A 21,642-nucleotide genomic window follows, 5' to 3' on the forward strand; every position below is an offset into this window, starting at 1 on the left:
AGCTCTAGAGTTCCTCTGTGGAGATGGGAGAACCTTCCAGAAGGACAATCATTCCTGCAGCACTCGAGAAATCAGGCCTTTGCAGTAGAGTAGCCAGACAGAAGCCACACCTCAGTAAAAGGCACACAGCCCGCTTGGTTTGCCAAAAGGCACCAAAAGACTTTCAGACCATGAGAAACAAGATTCTCTGGTCTGATGAAACCAAGATGGAACTCTTTGGCCTGAATGCCAAGCGTCACGTCTGGAGGAAACCATGGCACCATCCCTTCGGTGAAGCATGGTGGTGGCAGCATCATGCTGTGGGGATGTTTTTCAGTGGCAGGGACTGGGAGACTAGTCAGGATCAAGGGAAAGATGAACAGAGCAAAGCACAGAGAGATCCTTGATGAAAACCTACTCCAGAACAGTCAAGACCTTAGACTGGGGCAAAGGTTCACCTTCTAACAGGACAATGACCCTAAGCACACAGCCAAGGCAACGCAGGAGTGGCAAGTCTCTGAATGTCCTTGAGTGGCCCAGCCAGAGCCTGGACTTGAACCCGATCGAACATCTCTGGAGAGACCTGAAAATAGCTGTGCAGCGACGCTCCCCATACAACCTAACAGAGCTTGAGAGGATCTGCAGAGAAGAATGGAAAAACGCCCAAATACAGGTGTGCCAAGCTTGTAGTGTCATACCCAATTAGACTCGAGGCAGTAGTCGCTACCAAAGTTGCTTCAACAAAGTACTGAATAAAGGGTCTGAATACTTATGTAAATGTGACATTTTTGTTTTACATTTTTAATAAATTAGCAAACATTTCTACAAACATTTCTATTCTTTGTCATTATGGCGTATTGTATGTAGATTGATTGTAAGGTTCTGTATATATTTTCTTAGTCAACCTTGTGTTCTGTTTCTTTGTGTTCTGGAACGTAGCCCTGTTTCTTTGTGTTCTGGAACGTAGCCCTGTTTCTTTGTGTTCCTGAACGTAGTCCTGTTTCTTTGTGTTCTGTTTCTTTGTGTTTTGTGTTCTGGAACGTAGCCCTGTTTCTTTGTGTTCTTGAACGTAGTCCTGTTTCTTTGTGTTCTGGAACGTAGCCCTGTTTCTTTGTGTTCCTGAACGTAGCCCTGTTTCTTTGTGTTCTGGAACGTAGCCCTGTTTCTTTGTGTTCTTGAACGTAGTCCTGTTTCTTTGTGTTCTGGAACGTAGCCCTGTTTCTTTGTGTTCCTGAACGTAGCCCTGTTTCTTTGTGTTCCTGAACGTAGCCCTGTGTCTTTGTGTTCTGGAACGTAGCCCTGTTTCTTTGTGTTCTGGAACGTAGCCCTGTTTCTTTGTGTTCCTGAACGTAGCCCTGTTTCTTTGTGTTCCTGAACGTAGCCCTGTTTCTTTGTGTTCTGGAACGTAGCCCTGTTTCTTTGTGTTCTGGAACGTGGCCATGTAGCCCTGTTTCTTTGTGTTCTGGAACGTAGCCCTGTTTCTTTGTGTTCTGGAACGTAGCCCTGTTTCTTTGTGTTCTGGAACGTAGCCCTGTTTCTTTGTGTTCTGGAACGTAGCCCTGTTTCTTTGTGTTCTGGAACGTAGCCCTGTTTCTTTGTGTTCTGGAACGTGGCCCTGTTTCTTTGTGTTCTGGAACGTATCCCTGTTTCTTTGTGTTCTGGAACGTAGCCCTGTTTCTTTGTGTTCTTGAACGTAGCCCTGTCTCTCATTGATTTCACCTGTGTTAGTTACTCACCTGGTCTCATCAGCTCCTTATTAAGTTCAGTTCATTCTGTTTGTACCTTTGTGAGGTATTGTTCGTTTTGACTCTACTAAGCCTTTGCCTGCCAGCGCAGATCAGAGATTAGTCTATTTATCAATCCAATCAAGTGTATCTATCCCTTTTTACATCTGCAGATGTCACAAACTGCTAGAGAGAAACTCAGCCTAAAACCCCCAAACAGCAAGCAATGTCTCCTGCCAGATCAGAGATCAGTCTATGTATCACCGTCTCGACTTTTGCTATTGTAATTACTCTATTTCCTTCCTGTTGCCTTTATTCATGTTCATTTCCCTGTATTTATTAATATTATTAATATGCTTCTACACCTGCATTGCTTGCTGTTTGGGGTTTTAGGCTGGGTTTCTGTACAGCACTTTGAGATATCAGCTGATGTACGAAGGGCTATATAAATAAATTTGATTTGAAATTTGATTATTAATATTATTATTAATATTTACTCATGACTCCTTTTTCTTAAATACAGACCATTTCCATGATCATGACTCCTTGCAACAACAACAAAAAAGCCCTGTGTGTTTTAACTATTTGTGAGATTTGCCTTAAATCTCTCTGACCGGGAAAGGTGTTCAGTGGGTCACAAAACAGTCAAATAGGAGGGGACACAATACCTTCATTCACTTCCTCACTGTCTTTATTGATCTGTGCTTTCATCACATATCTCTTGATGAGGCGTTTCATTATCTTCTGTGAAATAGAGGAAAACATGATAGTTGTATAAGCTTGTATAGAAATGAGTAAAGTATGCAATGCCTTGTGGTGATAAAAACCTATGGAACTAAGAAATGTGACATGAAAATACTATCTATATATATCTATAGGTCTACTTACCTGGTGCCGACCTGGACAAGCCAGACCTCCAACAGTTGAATTCTTATGATGATCCAACTGGAGTTTAAGACACAATCAAACAATACTTCATTAAGTGTAAATTGAACACAAAATAAAAAGTAAAGCTGCACTTTTCCAACAGGACACTAGAGGGCTCAGTGCACACAAAATAGTTTCCAATATTGACAATTATATTTAGTCCAGTACAACTTCTAATACGAGTCTAGGAAACCACCGTATAGAGCCAGGACATACATCTATCATAACATCATCTATAGGCTGGATGATTCTGAAAGTTTATCTAAGGAGAGAACTTCGTCCACAGGCGTAATTGCTATGAGAGAGAGAGAGAGAGAGAGAGAAAGAGAGAGAGAACAAGCGAGAGCGAGAGAGCGAGAGAGAGAGAGCAAGCGAGAGCGAGAGAGCGAGAGAGAGAGAGCAAGAGAAAGGGCTAGGAACAAGGTTATAAGGGATAATCTAAACCATATATCAATAATGGCCAGACTAATTCCCCCCAGTACAGTACTACCTACTTACTGTGTGTGTGTGTGTGAGAGAACGCGCATGATTATGAGGTTCACCTTATTGAGCTCTGTATCCTCATTGTGACAGCTCTTGTGTCTGTTGAGAGCCTTCAGCATGAGGTCTCTTAGCCCCAGGACCAGGGCGATGATTGACTTGGGACTAGGAACCAGGTTAAAGGGGACAGGTAATGTCCCACCTTCCTCAAAGTAGGAGAACCATAGCTTAGCCCGGGCAAATTTCCACTCTACATCAGCGTCATCCTGGGGAGAGGAGAGGGGGAGGTGGGGAGTAGAAGGGAGGGGAGAGGAGTTGGGAAGAAGAAAGAAGGGGAGGAGTGGAGGAAGGGTAGGGAGGGGAGGGAGGAAGGGAGGAAGAGGGGTAGGGAGGAGAAGAGAGGGGAGGAGGGGTAGGGAGGAAAAGGTAGGGGAGAGGAGACGAGGGGAGAGGAGATGAGGAGAAGGGAAGGTAAGGGTTAATGCAGAGAACCTACAGTTATGATTATGGCTACTGAATTAATGAATGAATGACTGAATATTATGGCTTCCCTGAAGGAGGGAAACGAGATACAACACAGCAATGGAGACATATAAATCACACACCAAGCCACAACCTCAGTGAACACAAGATGAAATGGCCCACGGCAGACTACCCAGAGTTCCAACTTGACAGGAAAACCTGCGGTACCTGGTGTTTGCTAGCTGCCTAATGACCCTCTCCTGCCCCAGTCGTAAGCACCCTGCGGGTTAAACTGGGAACAGTGACATCCAGGAGATAAAACCTTACAACAGTGTGTGGGGATGCCCAACTCACCTACCTCTCCGTAAACGAGGCCCAAGAAGCCGCCAGATCTCTGGTGGTGTGTGCACATTACCGTCATTCCTGCCTTCTGCTGTCAGATAAATAGCCTCCACAATCCAGTGGGATAGACACTGCTTACAAAACACCAGCCAGATTAGCAAAACAGACAAAAATTTGGTCACATAAACGGACACCCCTGGTCCGCTCATATTACATGGTCGTACCGGAACACAGGGCCTGTAAACCTCCGCTGCTCCCCAGAAGCAAATGGAGGAGGTGAAAAGGGAAAAATCTGGTAAAAGAGAATGTAGGACATAGTTATGATCTTAGGGGCGAAACGTCACCTTAGAGTCACCAACTTCATGGATAACGTGTAGAGATCCCCAACTCGCTGAGCCGAGGCCAAAGACACAAGCAGGGTGGTCTTGTAGAAGAGGATCTTCAGATTCACAGACTCCATTGGTCCAAAAGGGGACTCACACAGCACATCCAAAACCAAAACCAAAACCAAAACCACAGCTAGGTTTAGAAACCGGCCTGACACGGCACACACCTTTTAAAAACCGCACCTCCAGGAGATGAGCCCCTGGAGTAACACCATCAATTCCCACGACACTCTGAAATAGCTCCCATATACACATTCAGAGAATGAACCCCGCTTGAAAAACACCTTTAGGAACATTAAAATGTCCACCAGAGAAAAGGAACAATTCCTTTATTTTGGCACCAAAGCTTGAACACCTGCCTCTTATACAAGCCTCTCATGGAGGGTGCCCTTGCGGACTGTTTAGAGGTAAACCTCTTGCCATCATATCGGATCTTTCAGGGCCCACTGATTCCAAATCTCCGGCCAAAGTTGCGAGAGTTGCGTTGCCATGGGTCCCTGCCAAAAAAGGCAAATGATCTCCACGAACCAAGGTCGTTTGGGCCAACGGGGAGCCACAAGGATCAATGACAACTCGTCTCTGATGGACCGTCTCCAGCGTGGAATGAATCAAGTCTGAGGCCACTGGTTCACGAGAGCATCCGTTCCCAACAGAGATTACATATGGAGAAAAACAGCCCACAATGCTCATTTTCTCAAGATCTGTCAGACATTTCCTATATCTGGGAAACCCCCCTGGGGTGCAGCCGACTCCTCCCCTGGAGATACGTCACCCGGAGCGAGGAAGTGTGTACTGCTCCACAGCAGTAGGGAGTGAGCCAAGGACAAGAGGAGGTGAGACCATACCCCTCCCAGTCTGTTGATATGGAAGCCATCAACCCCAATCGATCTAGTCACTGGAGAAAAACGCAATCCAGACAAAATTGGGCCAAGCAAAGCCAAGAAACCGAGTCTCCCTCTGTGGGGACAAGAATTCTCGACTGAGTCTAACTTGAGACAGAAACAGAATGCGTTGAGATGGAGTCAAACAGCTACAGACACTGAACACGGGAAACCAGCAGAGAGGTGTGCAACGCCACCAGCTCCCTCAACTCCACTTGCCAATCGTCCAGGGAGTCCAATATCCGCATAGGTGCCAAACCCGGCTCCACAACTTTGGTGAAAGTACGAGGGAAAGCCTGAAAAGGAGGACCAAAAACTCGTTGGCTATAGCCTCGAAACGGAACCTCAGCAACTTCTTGTGAGGGGGATATTTGTTCACATTAAAGTATGCATCCTTCAGGTTGATGGAGGTGAACCAATCACCCGGGTGCACTGACTAACAACAGGCTGTTCATGAGCATTCTGAATTTGTAGATCCTGAGGTGTACAGGGCACACAGGTCTAAAAATGGAATCAAAGTCTTGCCCCTTTTGAGAACTTAGAAATATCAGCTGAACCAGCTGTACTTGGCCTCTCACATAGGAACCAATCTGATCACCTGCTTCTGGATAAGGGCAGAAATCTCCCTCATAACAAGAACAGTCAACCTAATGACGCTGTAAAAACATGGGGGACGCACAAGCAATGCCTGTACCCCAACGTCACTGTGTGCAAAATCCAGAGCGACAAAAACAATGTATCTCAACACCGTGGGGTAGAAACAATGTATCTTAACACCGTGGGGTAGAAACAATGTATCTCAACACTGTGGGGTAGAAACAATGTGATTACGTCTACTCTGATGTAACACTGCCACTTTGGGGTACTGTTGTCACAGCGAATTAATTCATGCCTCAGGTTTATCCCCTGTGGAAGGCGGGGCTTCCAGTGAGGCACAGTGTTCATTGGCCCTGTCAAGCGTGATTCTAATGTTCTTCAGTAGAGGGCGCTAGCACAAACTCCACACAGCTGTGTTGCAGTGAGTTGACCAACTGAAAGGGAACTGAGTATTTAGAAACAATCAACTCTAAAACAACAACAGTCAGTTTTATAACATAATTCCAAGCTTCTGGCTTTCATTAAAAAAAAAATGTTTTCCTTTACATCCATAATAATTGTCCAGAGGTAAATACTAAAAGCATTGAGTGGGAGAGCCATAGCAACCTAATTGATATGGATGGCAGCCGATGTTTTCGTCTCAAATGACACATTCTTCCCTATATAGTACACTACATTTGAGCCGGGCCCATATGGCTCTGGTCTAAAGTAGGACACTTTATAGAGAACAGGGTGCCATTTGGTACACGGGCAATACCAGATCCGAACATCCTAATGCGACCCAACCGCGGAGAAGCTGCGGCCTCTAAACTGGATGAGAGAGGATTTCATTTTCTCTTCCAACCCTGTAAGTAGCTGCAATTACCATCGCAACAGACAATAATTCACTGAATTCATTTTTTACTCAGAAGACAGTATGAAACTAAATCATTCTACAATGACCTTATCTATGTGGCTCAAAGCATTTGTAATTACCCAGAAATACTTGGTGTGCATCCCAAATGCTACCCTATTCCCTATATAGTGCACTACTTTAGACCAGAGCCCAATGAACCCTGGTGAAATGTAGTGCACTATAAAGAGAATAGGTTGCCATTTGGAACGTGGCCTTGTCATGCCTCTTGTTAACCCACAGCCTCCACAGTATCAGACACCTTAAAGTAGATTAAACGGAAGCTGCAGTGCTGCATTGGGGCGCTTACATGTTATCTGATGGGAGATGAATTAACACAGCCAAGCGTACAGATGTAGCCTACAACAATACATCTACAAAATGGTGGCTTCACAAGGGAGCCATATTGATTCATTAAAGGAGCATACAGAAGATGTTAAATAACTGTGTCTATTTGTATACCATAGACGTTAGTACACCCCCTAGACAGGACACTAGTCTATCTCCTGTTTCTATAGTGAGGCAGCTTCAAGTACCAGGACACCCCCTAGACAGGACACTAGTCTATCTCCTGTTTCTATAGTGAGGCAGCTTCAAGTACCAGGAAACCCCCTAGACAGGACACTAGTCTATCTCCTGTTTCTATAGTGAGGCAGCTTCAAGTACCAGGAAACCCCTAGACAGGACACTAGTCTATCTCCTGTTTCTATAGTGAGGCAGCTTCAAGTACCAGGACACCCCTAGACAGGACACTAGTCTATCTCCTGTTTCTATAGTGAGGCAGCTTCAAGTACCAGGACACCGCCTAGACAGGACACTGGTCTATCTCCTGTTTCTATAGTGAGGCAGCTTCAAGTACCAGGACACCCCCTAGACAGGACACTAGTCTATCTCCTGTTTCTATAGTGAGGCAGCTTCAAGTACCAGGAAACCCCCTAGACAGGACACTAGTCTATCTCCTGTTTCTATAGTGAGGCAGCTTCAAGTACCAGGACACCCCCTAGACAGGACACTAGTCTATCTCCTGTTTCTATAGTGAGGCAGCTTGAAGTACCAGGACACCCCCTAGACAGGACACTGGTCTATCTCCTGTTTCTATAGTGAGGCAGCTTGAAGTACCAGGACACCCCCTAGACAGGACACTAGTCTATCTCCTGTTTCTATAGTGAGGCAGCTTCAAGTACCAGGACACCCCCTAGACAGGACACTAGTCTATCTCCTGTTTCTATAGTGAGGCAGCTTGAAGTACCAGGACACCCCTAGACAGGACACTAGTCTATCTCCTGTTTCTATAGTGAGGCAGCTTGAAGTACCAGGACACCGCCTAGAAAGGACACTGGTCTATCTCCTGTTTCTATAGTGAGGCAGCTTCAAGTACCAGGACACCCCCTAGACAGGACACTAGTCTATCTCCTGTTTCTATAGTGAGGCAGCTTGAAGTACCAGGACACCCCCTAGACAGGACACTAGTCTATCTCCTGTTTCTATAGTGAGGCAGCTTGAAGTACCAGGACACCGCCTAGAAAGGACACTGGTCTATCTCCTGTTTCTATAGTGAGGCAGCTTGATCTACAAGTACACCCCCTAGACCAGACGTTAGTCTATCGCAGGGCCTTATAGTAAATGGTATACTAACTATATCCTGTAAATTCCTCATACAAGAGCAGTATAACATGTTAACAAGTATCAAGACCAGAGACAATCAATTATTAATTCATTCATTAGTTACCTCTATTTCCTGGAAGGAGTTATTGATCATGGCAATGAGCATGTTGAGCAGGACGATCACCATGGTGACGTTATAAACCCCATAAAGGATATAGCCGATATTCTCGATAAACTTATGGCCATTGTTGATCTTCACTGACTTGACTTCGGACAGGCCAAATATGGCCCAGAATAATGTCTTGAAACTTTCCTCAATCCTGGAAGGAGTGAAAAGAGAAAGAGATCGGAGATCAATGTATTATACCTGGATCAGAATGGGTTAAACCTGGATCAGAATGCATTATACCTGGATCAGAATGGGTTATACCTGGATCAGAATGGGTTATACCTGGATCAGAATGTAATATAAGCTGGATGCATAAGTGAACTGTTATAAATATGATTATGTATCAAACAAAGCAGAATACTTCCAGACTTGGAATCCATCTGAACACAAATACACAGTATATATTGATTAGATAAGTATTCAATCCCCTGAATCAAAACAAATTAGAACTACTTTTAACAGCTGGGAGTTTCTCTGGGTAGGTCTCCAAGAGATTTCCACTCCTGGATTGTGCAACATTTGCCCATTATTCTTTAAAAAAATATTCAAGTTCTGTCAAATTGGTTGTTGATCATTGATAGACAACCATTTTCAGGTCTTGCCATAGATTTTCACGTAGGTTTAGGTCAAAATTGTAACTAGGCCACTCATGAACATTCACTGTCGACATGGTAGGCAGTGTAGATTTGGCCTTGTGTTTTTGGTTATTGTCCTGCTGAATGGTGAATTAATCTCCAAGTGTCTAGTGGAAAGCAGACTGAACCAGGTTTTCCTCTAGGATTTTTCACCACGATCAAGGGGATATGTAATATCTGCTTTTTATTTACCCATCTATCTGCCCTTTTTAATTCCACTTTGGCATTATGGGGTACTGTGTGTAGGTTAGACAAAAATATAAATGTAATACATTTCAAAGGCTGTTAACATAACAAAATGTGGAAAAAGTCCAGGAGTGTGAATACTTTCTGAAGGCACTGTACAGTATGTATCCCATTTCAGTGCTATATATTTATCCCATTTCAGTGCTATATATTTATCCCATTTCAGTGCTATATATTTATCCCATTTCAGTGCTATATATTTATCCCATTTCAGTGCTATATATTTATCCCATTTCAGTGCTATATATGTATCCCATTTCAGTGCTATATATTATATTTATCCCATTTCAGTGCTATATATTTATCCCATTTCAGTGCTATATATGTATCCCATTTCAGTGCTATATATTTATCCCATTTCAGTGCTATATATGTATCCCATTTCAGTGCTATATATTTATCCCATTTCAGTGCTATATATGTATCCCATTTCAGTGCTATATATGTATCCCATTTCAGTGCTATATATTTATCCCATTTCAGTGCTATATATGTATCCCATTTCAGTGCTATATATTTATCCCATTTCAGTGCTGTATATTTATCCCATTTTAGTGCTATATATGTATCCCATTTCAGTGCTATATATTTATCCCATTTCAGTGCTATATATTTATCCCATTTCAGTGCTATATATGTATCCCATTTCAGTGCTATATATTTATCCCATTTCAGTGCTATATATTTATCCCATTTCAGTGCTATATATGTATCCCATTTCAGTGCTGTATATTTATCCCATTTCAGTGCTATATATTTATCCCATTTCAGTGCTATATATGTATCCCATTTCAGTGCTGTATATGTATCCCATTTCAGTGCTATATATTTATCCCATTTCAGTGCTATATATGTATCCCATTTCAGTGCTATATATTTATCCCATTTCAGTGCTATATATGTATCCCATTTCAGTGCTATATATGTATCCCATTTCAGTGCTATATATTTATCCCATTTCAGTGCTATATATTTATCCCATTTCAGTGCTATATATTTATCCCATTTCAGTGCTGTATATTTATCCCATTTTAGTGCTATATATGTATCCCATTTCAGTGCTATATATTTATCCCATTTCAGTGCTATATATTTATCCCATTTCAGTGCTATATATGTATCCCATTTCAGTGCTATATATTTATCCCATTTCAGTGCTATATATTTATCCCATTTCAGTGCTATATATGTATCCCATTTCAGTGCTGTATATTTATCCCATTTCAGTGCTATATATTTATCCCATTTCAGTGCTATATATGTATCCCATTTCAGTGCTGTATATGTATCCCATTTCAGTGCTGTATATGTATCCCATTTCAGTGCTGTATATTTATCCCATTTCAGTGCTATATATTTATCCCATTTCAGTGCTATATATGTATCCCATTTCAGTGCTATATATTTATCCCATTTCAGTGCTATACATTTATCCCATTTCAGTGCTATATATGTATCCCATTTCAGTGCTGTATATTTATCCCATTTCAGTGCTATATATGTATCCCATTTCAGTGCTGTATATATATCCCATTTCAGTGCTATATATAGTGCATTCAGAAAGTACTCACACCCCATTCATTTTCCACGTTCTTATTTTAGAGCCTTATTCTAAAATGTACAATGTGTTTTTTCATCAATCTACACATAATGACAAAGCAAAAACAGTTTTTTCGAAATGTTTCAAATGTATAAAACAACCTGAAATACCTTATTTCTGATGTATTTCTCATTGTTTTACTCTGTTATGGTTGGTTAGACTGATACTAATAATTTTAGTATGGCCAAATTGCTCAACATCTACATTTTGGATAAGAATCTCGCTTGTACATATTTATTTTTATTTTTAAAGCTGTTTTTAAAGCCCCTTTGCACCCTGAACTGGCGCCGGAGAAGAAGGCAGACGTTTTACGTTTTACCACAACCGACTCTTTTACCTTAGTTTATTTGAGGTGTTTGTGACTTATTTTTTGACTTATTTTGTACATGATGTTGCTGCCACCGTCTCTTATGACCCAAAATAACTTCTGGACATTAGGACTGCGATTACTCATCGAATACTGGCAGAATACTTTTTTCCCTTTCACGAGTCTGATGAGCCCGACGCGAATGATATACTGCTTACTCGGAAACAGGCCCAGATCCCCGTGATTTACTTGAAGAGGAGGCGGAGAAAAAGGGGCCAGAGGGCGGGCTGCCTTCTGAGAATTCGTAGGCTGCCTTCTGAGAATTCGTAGGCTGCCTTCTGAGAATTCGTAGGCTGCCTTCTGAGAATTCGTAGGCTGCCTTCTGAGAATTCGTAGGCTGCCTTCTGAGAATTCGTAGGCTGCCTTCTGAGAATTCGTAGGCTGCCTTCTGAGAATTCGTAGGCTGCCTTCTGAGAATTCGTAGGCTGCCTTCTGAGAATTCGTAGGCGATCGAATAAACCCCCACTTCCTTCCATTCTGCTAGCAAACGTGCAATCTGTGTTGAATAAAATAGATTACCTACCTGCAGGATTAAACTACCAACAGGACATTCAAAACTGTAATATCTTATGTTTCACGGAGTCGTGGCTGAACGACGACGAATATCAACATACAGCTGGCTGGTTATACGCTGTACCAGCAGGATAGAACAGCGGCGTCTGGTAATACAAGGGGTGGAGGTCTATGTATTTTTGTAAACAACAGCTGGTGCACGATATCTAAGGAAGTATCTCATGGTAAGCCGTAGACCACACTACCTACCAAGAAAGTTTTCATCTGTATTTTTCGTAGCTGTTTATACATACCACCACAGTCAGAGGCACTAAGACAGCATTGGATGAGCTGTATTCCGCCATAAGCAAACAAGAAAAGGCTCACCCAGAGGCGGCGCTCCTAGTAGCCGGGGACTTTAATGCAGGGAAACATAAATCCGTTTGGCCTCATTTCTATCAACATGTCATCATATGTCAACATATGTCTGAGCGTTGGAGTGTTACCAGCATCTTAAATGATGTCAGCCAGAGTGTTCCCCTGGCTAAAAAAAATATGGTCTGAGTGTTTACTGGCTATCTGTAAATGATGTCTGAGTGTTAAAGTGTGCCCCTGGCCATCTGTAAATGATGTCTGAGTCCTCCTGATTCCTGGCTATCTGTAAATGATGTCTGAGCGTTGGAGTGTACCCCTGGCTATCTGTAAAATATGGTAGTGTTGGAGTGTACCCCTGGCTATCTGTAAATGATGTCTGAGTGTTGGAGTGTGCCCCTGGCTATCTGTAAATGATGTCTGAGTGTTGGAGTGTTCCCTGGCTATCTGTAAATTATGTCTGAGTGTTGGAGTGTACCCCTGGCTATCTGTAATGATGTCTGAGTGTTGTAGTGTACCCCTGGCTATCTGTAAATGATGTCAGACTGGCTAAAATGATGTCTGAGTGTTGGAGTGTTCCCCTGGCTATCTGTAAATTATGGCTGAGCATTGGAGTGTTCCCCTGGCTATCTGTAAATTATGTCTAGCATTGGAGTGTACCCCTGGCTATCTGTAAATTATGTCTGAGTGTTGGAGTGTACCCCTGGCTATCTGTAAATGATGTCTGAGTGTTGAAGTGTTCCCCTGGCTATCTGTAAATGATGTCTGAGTGTACCCTGGCTATCTGTAAATGATGTCTGAGTGTTGGAGTGTGCCCCTGGCTATCTGACAAATGATGTCTGAGTGTTGGAGTGTACCCCTGGCTATCTGTAAATGATGTCTGAGCATTGGAGTGTTCCCCTGGCTATCTGTAAATGATGTCTGAGTGTTGGAGTGTACCCCTGGCTATCTGTAAATGATGTCTGAGTGTTGGAGTGTGCCCCTGGCTATCTGTAAATGATGTCTGAGTGTTGGAGTGTTCCCCTGGCTATCTGTAAATGATGTCTGAGTGTTGGAGTGTTCCCCTGGCTATCTGTAAATTATGTCTGAGTGTTGGAGTGTTCCCCTGGCTATCTGTAATGATGTCTGAGTGTTGTAGTGTACCCCTGGCTATCTGTAAATGATGTCTGAGTGTTGGAGTGTTCCCCTGGCTATCTGTAAATGATGATGTCTGTAAATTATGGCTGAGCATTGGAGTGTTCCCCTGGCTATCTGTAAATTATGTCTGAGCATTGGAGTGTACACCTGGCTATCTGTAAATTATGTCTGAGTGTTGGAGTGTACCCCTGGCTATCTGTAAATGATGTCTGAGTGTTGAAGTGTTCCCCTGGCTATCTGTAAATGATGTCTGAGTGTGCCCCTGGCTATCTGTAAATGATGTCTGAGTGTTGGAGTGTTCCCCTGGCTATCTGTAATGATGTCTGAGTGTTGGAGTGTACCCCTGGCTATCTGTAATGATGTCTGAGTGTTGGAGTGTACCCCTGGCTATCTGTAATGATGTCTGAGTGTTGGAGTGTTCCCTGGCTATCTGTAATGATGTCTGAGTGTTGGAGTGTGCCCCTGGCTATCTGTAAATTATGTCTGAGTGTTGGAGTGTTCCCCTGGCTATCTGTAAATTATGTCTGAGTGTTGGAGTGTACCCCTGGCTATCTGTAAATGATGTCTGAGTGGTGGAGTGTACCCCTGGCTATCTGTAAATGATGTCTGTGTGTTGGAGTGTTCCCCTGGCTATCTGTAAATGATGTCTGAGTGTGTTCCCCTGGCTATCTGTAAATGATGTCTGAGTGTTCCCCTGGCTATCTGTAAATGATGTCTGAGTGTTGGAGTGTTCCCCTGGCTATCTGTAAATGATGTCTGAGTTTGGAGTGTACCCCTGGCTATCTGTAAATGATGTCTGAGTGTTGGAGTGTACCCCTGGCTATCTGTAATGATGTGTGTTGGAGTGTTCCCCTGGCTATCTGTAAAAAAAAGTGCCCCTAAATCTGTAAATGATGTCTGGGCGTTGGAGTTTCCCCTGGCTATCTGTAAATGATGTCTGAGTGTTGGAGTAAAAACCAGCTATCTGTAAATGATGTCTGGGCATTGGAGTGTTCCCCTGGCTATCTGTAAATGATGTCAGTGTTATAGCCCCTGGCTATCTGTAAATGATGTCATTATAGAGTATCTGTAAATGATGTCAGTGTTGCCTGGCTATCTGTGTGATGTCTAGTGTTAGTGTTCCCTGGCTATATGTAAATGATGTCTGAGTGTTGGAGTGTTCGCCTGGCTATCTGTAAATGATGTCTGAGTGTTGGAGTGTTCGCCTGGCTATCTGTAAATGATGTCTGAGTGTTGGAGTGTTCCCCTGGCTATCTGTAAATGATGTCAGTGTTGGAGTGTTCCCCTGGCTATCTGTAAATTATGTCTGAGCGTTGGAGTGTTCCCCTGGCTATCTGTAAATGATGTCTGAGTGTTGGAGTGTTCCCCTGGCTATCTGTAAATGATGTCTGAGTGTTGGAGTGTTCCCCTGGCTATCTGTAAATGATGTCTGAGTGTTGGAGTGTTCCCCTGGCTGTCAAAAAAAGTAATAAAAATGGAAATTGTGCCGCATGGTTTGCTAAATATAAGAAATGTGAACTAAATGTTCTAAAAACCAGTTTTTGCTTCGTCATTATGAGGTATTGTGATGTCATTATGGGGTATTGTGATGTCATTATGGGGTATTGTGATGTCATTATGGGGTATTGTGATGTCATTATGAGGTATTGTGATGTCATTATGAGGTATGGTGATGTCATTATGGGGTATTGTGATTTCATTATGGGGTATTGTGATGTCATTATAGAGTATTGTGATGTCATTATGGGGTATTGTGATGTCATTATGGGGTATTGTGATGTCATTATAGAGTATTGTGATTTCATTATGGGGTATTGTGATGTCATTATGGGGTATTGTGATTTCATTATGGGGTATTGTGATGTCATTATAGAGTATTGTGATTTCATTATGGGGTATTGTGATGTTATTATGAGGTATTGTGATGTCATTATGGGGTATGGTGATGTCATTATGGGGTATTGTGATTTCATTATGGGGTATGGTGATGTCATTATGGGGTATTGTGATGTCATTATAGAGTATTGTGATGTCATTATGGGGTATTGTGATGTTATTATAGAGTATTGTGATGTCATTATAGAGTATTGTGATTTCATTATGGGGTATTGTGATGTCATTATGGGGTATGGTGATGTCATTATGGGGTATTGCGATGTTTTTATGGGGTATTGTGATGTCATTATGGGGTATTGCGATGTTATTATGGGGTATTGTGATGTCATTATGGGGTATTGTGTTATTATGGGGTATTGTGATGTCATTAAGGGGTATTGTGATGTCATTATGGGGTGTTGTGTTATTATGGGGTATTGTGATGTCAATTATTGGGTATTGTGTTATTATGGGGTATTGTGATGTCATTAAGGGGAATTGTGATGTTATTATGGGGTATTGTGATGTTATTATGGGGTATTGTGATGTTATTATGGGGTATTGTGATGTTATTATGGGGTATTGTGATGTCAGTATGGGGTATTGTGATGTCATTAAGGGGTATTGTGATGTTATTATGGGGTATTGTGTGTAGATTGATGAGGGGAAAAAACTATTTAATCCATTTTAGAATAAGGCTGTAACTTAACAAAATGTGGTAAAAGTCAAGGGGTCTGAATACTTTCCGACGGCACTGTAGGTATCCCATTTCCTCCATAATTACATAACTCACGTGGTGAAGGCGTCGTTCTGCTTGGCTCCCAGGTAGTATGAGTAGAGATTGAACATTCCAAACATGAAGGCCACAAAAACCATGATGAAGATCACCATGAACTTGAAGATATCTTTCACCGTGCGTCCCAGAGATATCTGCAGGGGCCCGAAACTCTCATTGGCTGGGAGGATGTAGGCGATGCGAGAGAAGCTCAGTACCACAGCGATGGAATACAGACCCTCTGAGATGATCTGGGGGTCTGAGGGAACCCAGTTATTACGGGCTAGAGAGAGAGAGAGAGAGAAAGAGAGATACAGAGATTGCTGTATCATTCAGAACTTTTCCATGGAGATGAGAAGTATGGCTCAATCGCATGTTCAGGTAGACTGATCCCACTGTGTCCCTCACAGTGGAGGGAGGGAGGTTCCCACACTGTTGTACTAAAATAGCCCTGTAGCAGAGGAGGATCACAGAGGTCAAAGACAGAACACTGACAATCACAGAGGGGCCATAATACTGTAATCACTCTAACATATGTGACACCAGGAAATAGATATTTAACATACAGTTGAAGTCGGAAGTTTACATACACTTAGGTTAGAGTGATTAAAACTCGTTTATTTAACCATTCCACAAATTTCTTGTTAACAAACTATAGTTTCGGCAAGTCGGTTAGGACATGCACATTGTGCATGACACAAGTCATTTTTCCAACAATTGTTTACAGCCAGATTATTTCACTTATAATTCACTGTATCACAATTCCAGTGGGTCAAAAGTTTACATACACTAAGTTGATTGTGCCTTTAAACAGTTTGGAAAATTCCAGAAAAGGATGTCATGGCTTTAGAAGCTTCTGATAGGTTAATTGACATCATTTGAGTCATTTGGAGGTCTACCTGTGGATGTATTTCAAGGCCTACCTTCAAACTTAGTGCCTCTTTGCTTGACATCATTGGAAGAAAAAAAAAATCAGCCAAGACCTCAGAAAAACATTTGTAGACCTCCACAAGTCTGGTTCATCCTTGGGAGCAATTTCCAAACACCTGAAGGCTACCACGTTCATCTGTACAAACAATAGTACGCAAGTATAAACACCATGGAACCACGCAGCCATTATACCGCTCAGGAAGGAGATGCGTTCTGTCTCTTAGAGATGAACATACTTTGGTGCGAAAAGTGCAAATCAATCCCAGAACAACAGCAAAGGACCTTGTGAAGATGCTGGAGGAAACAGGTACAGAAGTATCTATATCCACAGTAAAACAAGTCCTATATCGACATAACCTGAAAGGGAACTCAGCAAGGAAGAAGCCACTGCTACAAAACCGCCATAAAAAAGCCAGACTACGGTTTGCAAATGCACATGGGGACGAAGATCGTATTTTTTGGAGAAATGTCCTCTGGTCTGATGAAACAAAAATAGAACTGTTTGGCCATAATGACCATCGTTATGTTTGGAGGAAAAAGGGGGAGGCTTGCAAGCCGAAGAACACCATCCCAACCATGAAGCACGAGGGTGGCAACATCATGGTGTGGGGGTGCTTTGCTGCAGGAGGGACTGGTGCACTTCACAAAATAGTTGGCATCATGAGGAGGGAAAATTATGCAGATATACTGAAGCAACATCTCAAGACATCAGTCAGGAAGTTAAAGCTTGGTCGCAAATGGTTCTTCCAAATGGACAATGACCCCAAGCACACGTTCAAAGTTGTGGCAAAATGTGATGAAAGAAATAAAAGCTGAAATAAATCAATCATTCTCTCTACTATTATTCTGACATTTCACATTGTTAAAATAAAGTGGTGATCCTAACTGACCTAATTGTTACCAGGATTAAATGTCAGGAATTGTGAAAAACTGAGTTTAAATTTATTTGGCTAAGGTGTATGTAAATTTCCCAACTTCAACTGTATACACTATGTCTACTTGGATGGGGTCTCGGCAAACGGAGCATGAGCAGTAGTGTGCAGCATTTTCCTTTTCATTGGTCATGAAGTGACAGATAACTCCGGCACCTGATATGTTCTGCAGCTTTTGTCTGGGCAAAGGTGCCTTTTGAATTTATTCTACTGTCATGAATAACATGCACTGTGATATGTTTAGCTTGGGTGCCAGTTTCTTTCTGTTTGGCTTGACAATGAGCAATGGAGTTGGCAAGAGCACAATTTGATCAGGGGCCAGGCTAGCTAACAACAAATGGATCAGGGACCAGGCTAGCTAACAACAAATGGATCAGGGACCAGGCTAGCTAACAACAAATGGATCAGGGGCCAGGCTAGCTAACAACAAATGGATCAGGGACCAGGCTAGCTAACAACAAATGGATCAGGGACCAGGCGAGATGGCAACAAACGGATCAGGGGCCAGGCTAGCTAACAACAAATGGATCAGGGACCAGGCTAGATGGCAACAAATGGATCAGGGACCAGGCTAGCTAACAACAAATGGATCAGGGACCAGGCCAGCTGGCAACAAACGGATCAGGGACCAGGCTAGCTAACAACAAACGGATCAGGGACCAGGCTAGCTAACAACAAATGGATCAGGGACCAGGCTAGCTAACAACAAATGGATCAGGGACCAGGCTAGCTAACAACAAATGGATCAGGGACCAGGCTAGCTAACAACAAATGGATCAGGGACCAGGCTAGATGGCAACAAACGGATCAGGGACCAGGCTAGCTGGCAACAAACGGATCAGGGACCAGGCTAGCTGGCAACAAACAGATCAGGGACCAGGCCAGCTGGCAACAAACGGATCAGGGACCAGGCCAGCTGGCAACAAACAGATCAGGGATCAGGCTATGAAATATTACTAATATAAAGCAACCTTGACCAGCCCCCTAGCAGACCCAGACTGTAGTACTCTGTCTCTGGGGCCAGCTTGAGTACTCTGTCTCTGGGGCCAGCTGGAGAACTCTGTCTCTGGGGCCAGCTGGAGAACTCTGATTCTGGGGCCAACTGGAGTACTCTGTCTCTGGGGCCAGCTGGAGTACTCTGTCTCTGGGGCCAGCTGGAGTACTCTGTCTCTGGGGCCAGCTGGAGTACTCTGTCTCTGGGGCCAGCTGGAGTACTCTGTCTCTGGGGCCAGCTGGAGTACTCTGTCTCTGGGGCCAGCTGGAGTACTCTGTCTCTGGGGCCAGCTGGAGAACTCTGTCTCTGGGACCAGGGTAATGTTGGACAGGTTTCTGTCTGCACTCACCCAGTCTGTAGTACTCTATCTCTGGGACCAGGGTAATGTTGGACAGGTTTCTGTCTGCACTCACCCAGTCTGTAGTACTCTATCTCTGGGACCAGGGTAATGTTGGACAGGTTTCTGTCTGCACTCACCCAGTCTGTAGTACTCTATCTCTGGGACCAGGGTAATGTTGGACAGGGTTCTGTCTGCACTCACCCAGTCTGTAGTACTCTATCTCTGGGACCAGGGTAATGTTGGACAGGGTTCTGTCTGCACTCACCCAGTCTGTAGTACTCTATCTCTGGGACCAGGGTAATGTTGGACAGGTTTCTGTCTGCACTCACCCAGTCTGTAGTACTCTATCTCTGGGACCAGGGTAATGTTGGACAGGTTTCTGTCTGCACTCACCCAGTCTGTAGTACTCTATCTCTGGGACCAGGGTAATGTTGGACAGGTTTCTGTCTGCACTCACCCAGTCTGTAGTACTCTATCTCTGGGACCAGGGTAATGTTGGACAGGTTTCTGTCTGCACTCACCCAGTCTGTAGTACTCTATCTCTGGGACCAGGGTAATGTTGGACAGGTTTCTGTCTGCACTCACCCAGTCTGTAGTACTCTATCTCTGGGACCAGGGTAATGTTGGACAGGTTTCTGTCTGCACTCACCCAGTCTGTAGTACTCTATCTCTGGGACCAGGGTAATGTTGGACAGGTTTCTGTCTGCACTCACCCAGTCTGTAGTACTCTATCTCTGGGACCAGGGTAATGTTGGACAGGTTTCTGTCTGCACTCACCCAGTCTGTAGTACTCTATCTCTGGGACCAGGGAAATGTTGGAGGTTTCTGTCTGCACTCACCCAGTCTGTAGTACTCTATCTCTGGGACCAGGGTAATGTTGGACAGGTTTCTGTCTGCACCCCCAGTCTGTAGTACTCTATCTCTGGGACCAGGGTAATGTTGGACAGGTTTCTGTCTGCACTCACCCAGTCTGTAGTACTCTATCACTGGGACCAGGGTAATGTTGGACAGGTTTCTGTCTGCACTCACCCAGTCTGTAGTACTCTATCTCTGGGACCAGGGTAATGTTGGACAGGGTTCTGTCTGCACTCACCCAGTCTGTAGTACTCTATCTCTGGGACCAGGGTAATGTTGGACAGGTTTCTGTCTGCACTCACCCAGTCTGTAGTACTCTATCTCTGGGACCAGGGTAATGTTGGACAGGTTTCTGTCTGCACTCACCCAGTCTGTAGTACTCTATCTCTGGGACCAGGGTAATGTTGGACAGGTTTCTGTCTGCACTCACCCAGTCTGTAGTACTCTATCTCCGGGACCAGGGTAATGTTGGACAGGTCGGTATAGTGCTTGTTGACGTAGCTCTGTGCAGAATACGCATGCCAGAACGCCATAAATCTAGTGATGAAGGATGTTACGAAAAGGCTCAGCATTCCAAAGTCTAGAAGATTCCATGTCTCCGAAAGATATTCCCGAGCTCCCTGGGACCAAATCTCCTTACACTCAGCCCAGACCATTCCTGGAAGAAGAGAGAAAAAACAACCACATGTCAGAAAGACATAATCTGCCTCACCAATGGCACCCTACGTATAGTGCACTACTTTGGACCAGGCCCCATAGAGCTCTCCCTCTCCCATAGGGATCTGGTCCAAAGTAATGCATTTATGTATGGAAGAGGCTACCATGTGGGAGGAAGATATTGACTGAATTTTTCCTCTAATACGAACAGACTAATGTGGTGCCAGTATATAAGGACAGACTAATGTGGTGCCAGTATAATAGATCAGATTAATGTGGTGCCAGTATATAAAAACAGATTAATGTGGTGCCGGTATATACAATCAGATGAATGTGGTGCCAGTATATATGAACAGACTAATGTGGTGCCAGTATATAAGAACATATTAATGTGGTGCCAGTATATATATGAACAGACTAATGTGGTGCCAGTATATATATGAACAGACTAATGTGGTGCCAGTATATAAAATCAGATTAATGTGGTGCCAGTATATAAGAACAGATTAATGTGGTGCCAGTATATAAGAACAGACTAATGTGGTGCCAGTATATATGAAGAGATGTGGTGCCAGTATATTAGAACAGACTAATGTGGTGCCAGTATATAGGAACAGATGTGGTGCCAGTATATAAGAACAGACTAATGTGGTGCCAGTATATAAGAACAGACTAATGTGGTGCCAGTATATTAGAACAAACTAATGTGGTGCCAGTATATAAGATCAGATTAATGTGGTGCCAGTATATAAGAACAGACTAATGTGGTGCCAGTATATAAGAACAGACTCATGTGGTGCCAGTATATAAAATCAGATTAATGTGGTGCCAGTATGTGTATCCCACATTTGGTATATTATATTCACTCTGCCCACAAATGAAATGTATTAGCTGTCATAAAATGTAAAACACTCAAGATTAGCAGCATGGATTGGAATGAGCTGGAGAGAAGAAGAGAGAACAGCATCATGGGTTGGAAGGAGCTGGAGAG

The 21,642-nt window shown here is 43.4% G+C and overlaps 1 protein-coding gene across 4 annotated transcripts in view; it reads right to left on the bottom strand.

Moving 5' to 3' along the window:
• Positions 1–21,642, bottom strand: part of trpc6b (transient receptor potential cation channel, subfamily C, member 6b) — a 44,963-nt gene that overhangs the window by 1,850 nt on the left and 21,471 nt on the right. The window contains exons 5-10 of one of the 4 annotated variants that reach the window (XM_042295011.1): positions 20,425–20,652; positions 15,962–16,226; positions 8,400–8,595; positions 3,129–3,376; positions 2,799–2,800; positions 2,372–2,482 (exon numbers count right to left, since the gene is read on the bottom strand). In XM_042295011.1, the coding sequence (XP_042150945.1) occupies positions 2,372–2,482; positions 2,799–2,800; positions 3,129–3,376; positions 8,400–8,595; positions 15,962–16,226; positions 20,425–20,652 (1,050 nt within the window). Of the gene's footprint in view, positions 1–2,371; positions 2,514–2,798; positions 2,801–3,128; positions 3,377–8,399; positions 8,596–15,961; positions 16,227–20,424; positions 20,653–21,642 lie in introns of all 4 variants that reach the window. The other 3 variants (XM_042295012.1, XM_042295013.1, XM_042295010.1) reach the window with 3 other exon arrangements.

The sequence above is a fragment of the Oncorhynchus tshawytscha genome, linkage group LG13 (genome assembly GCF_018296145.1).
Source record: "Oncorhynchus tshawytscha isolate Ot180627B linkage group LG13, Otsh_v2.0, whole genome shotgun sequence".
NCBI lineage: Eukaryota > Metazoa > Chordata > Actinopteri > Salmoniformes > Salmonidae > Oncorhynchus > Oncorhynchus tshawytscha.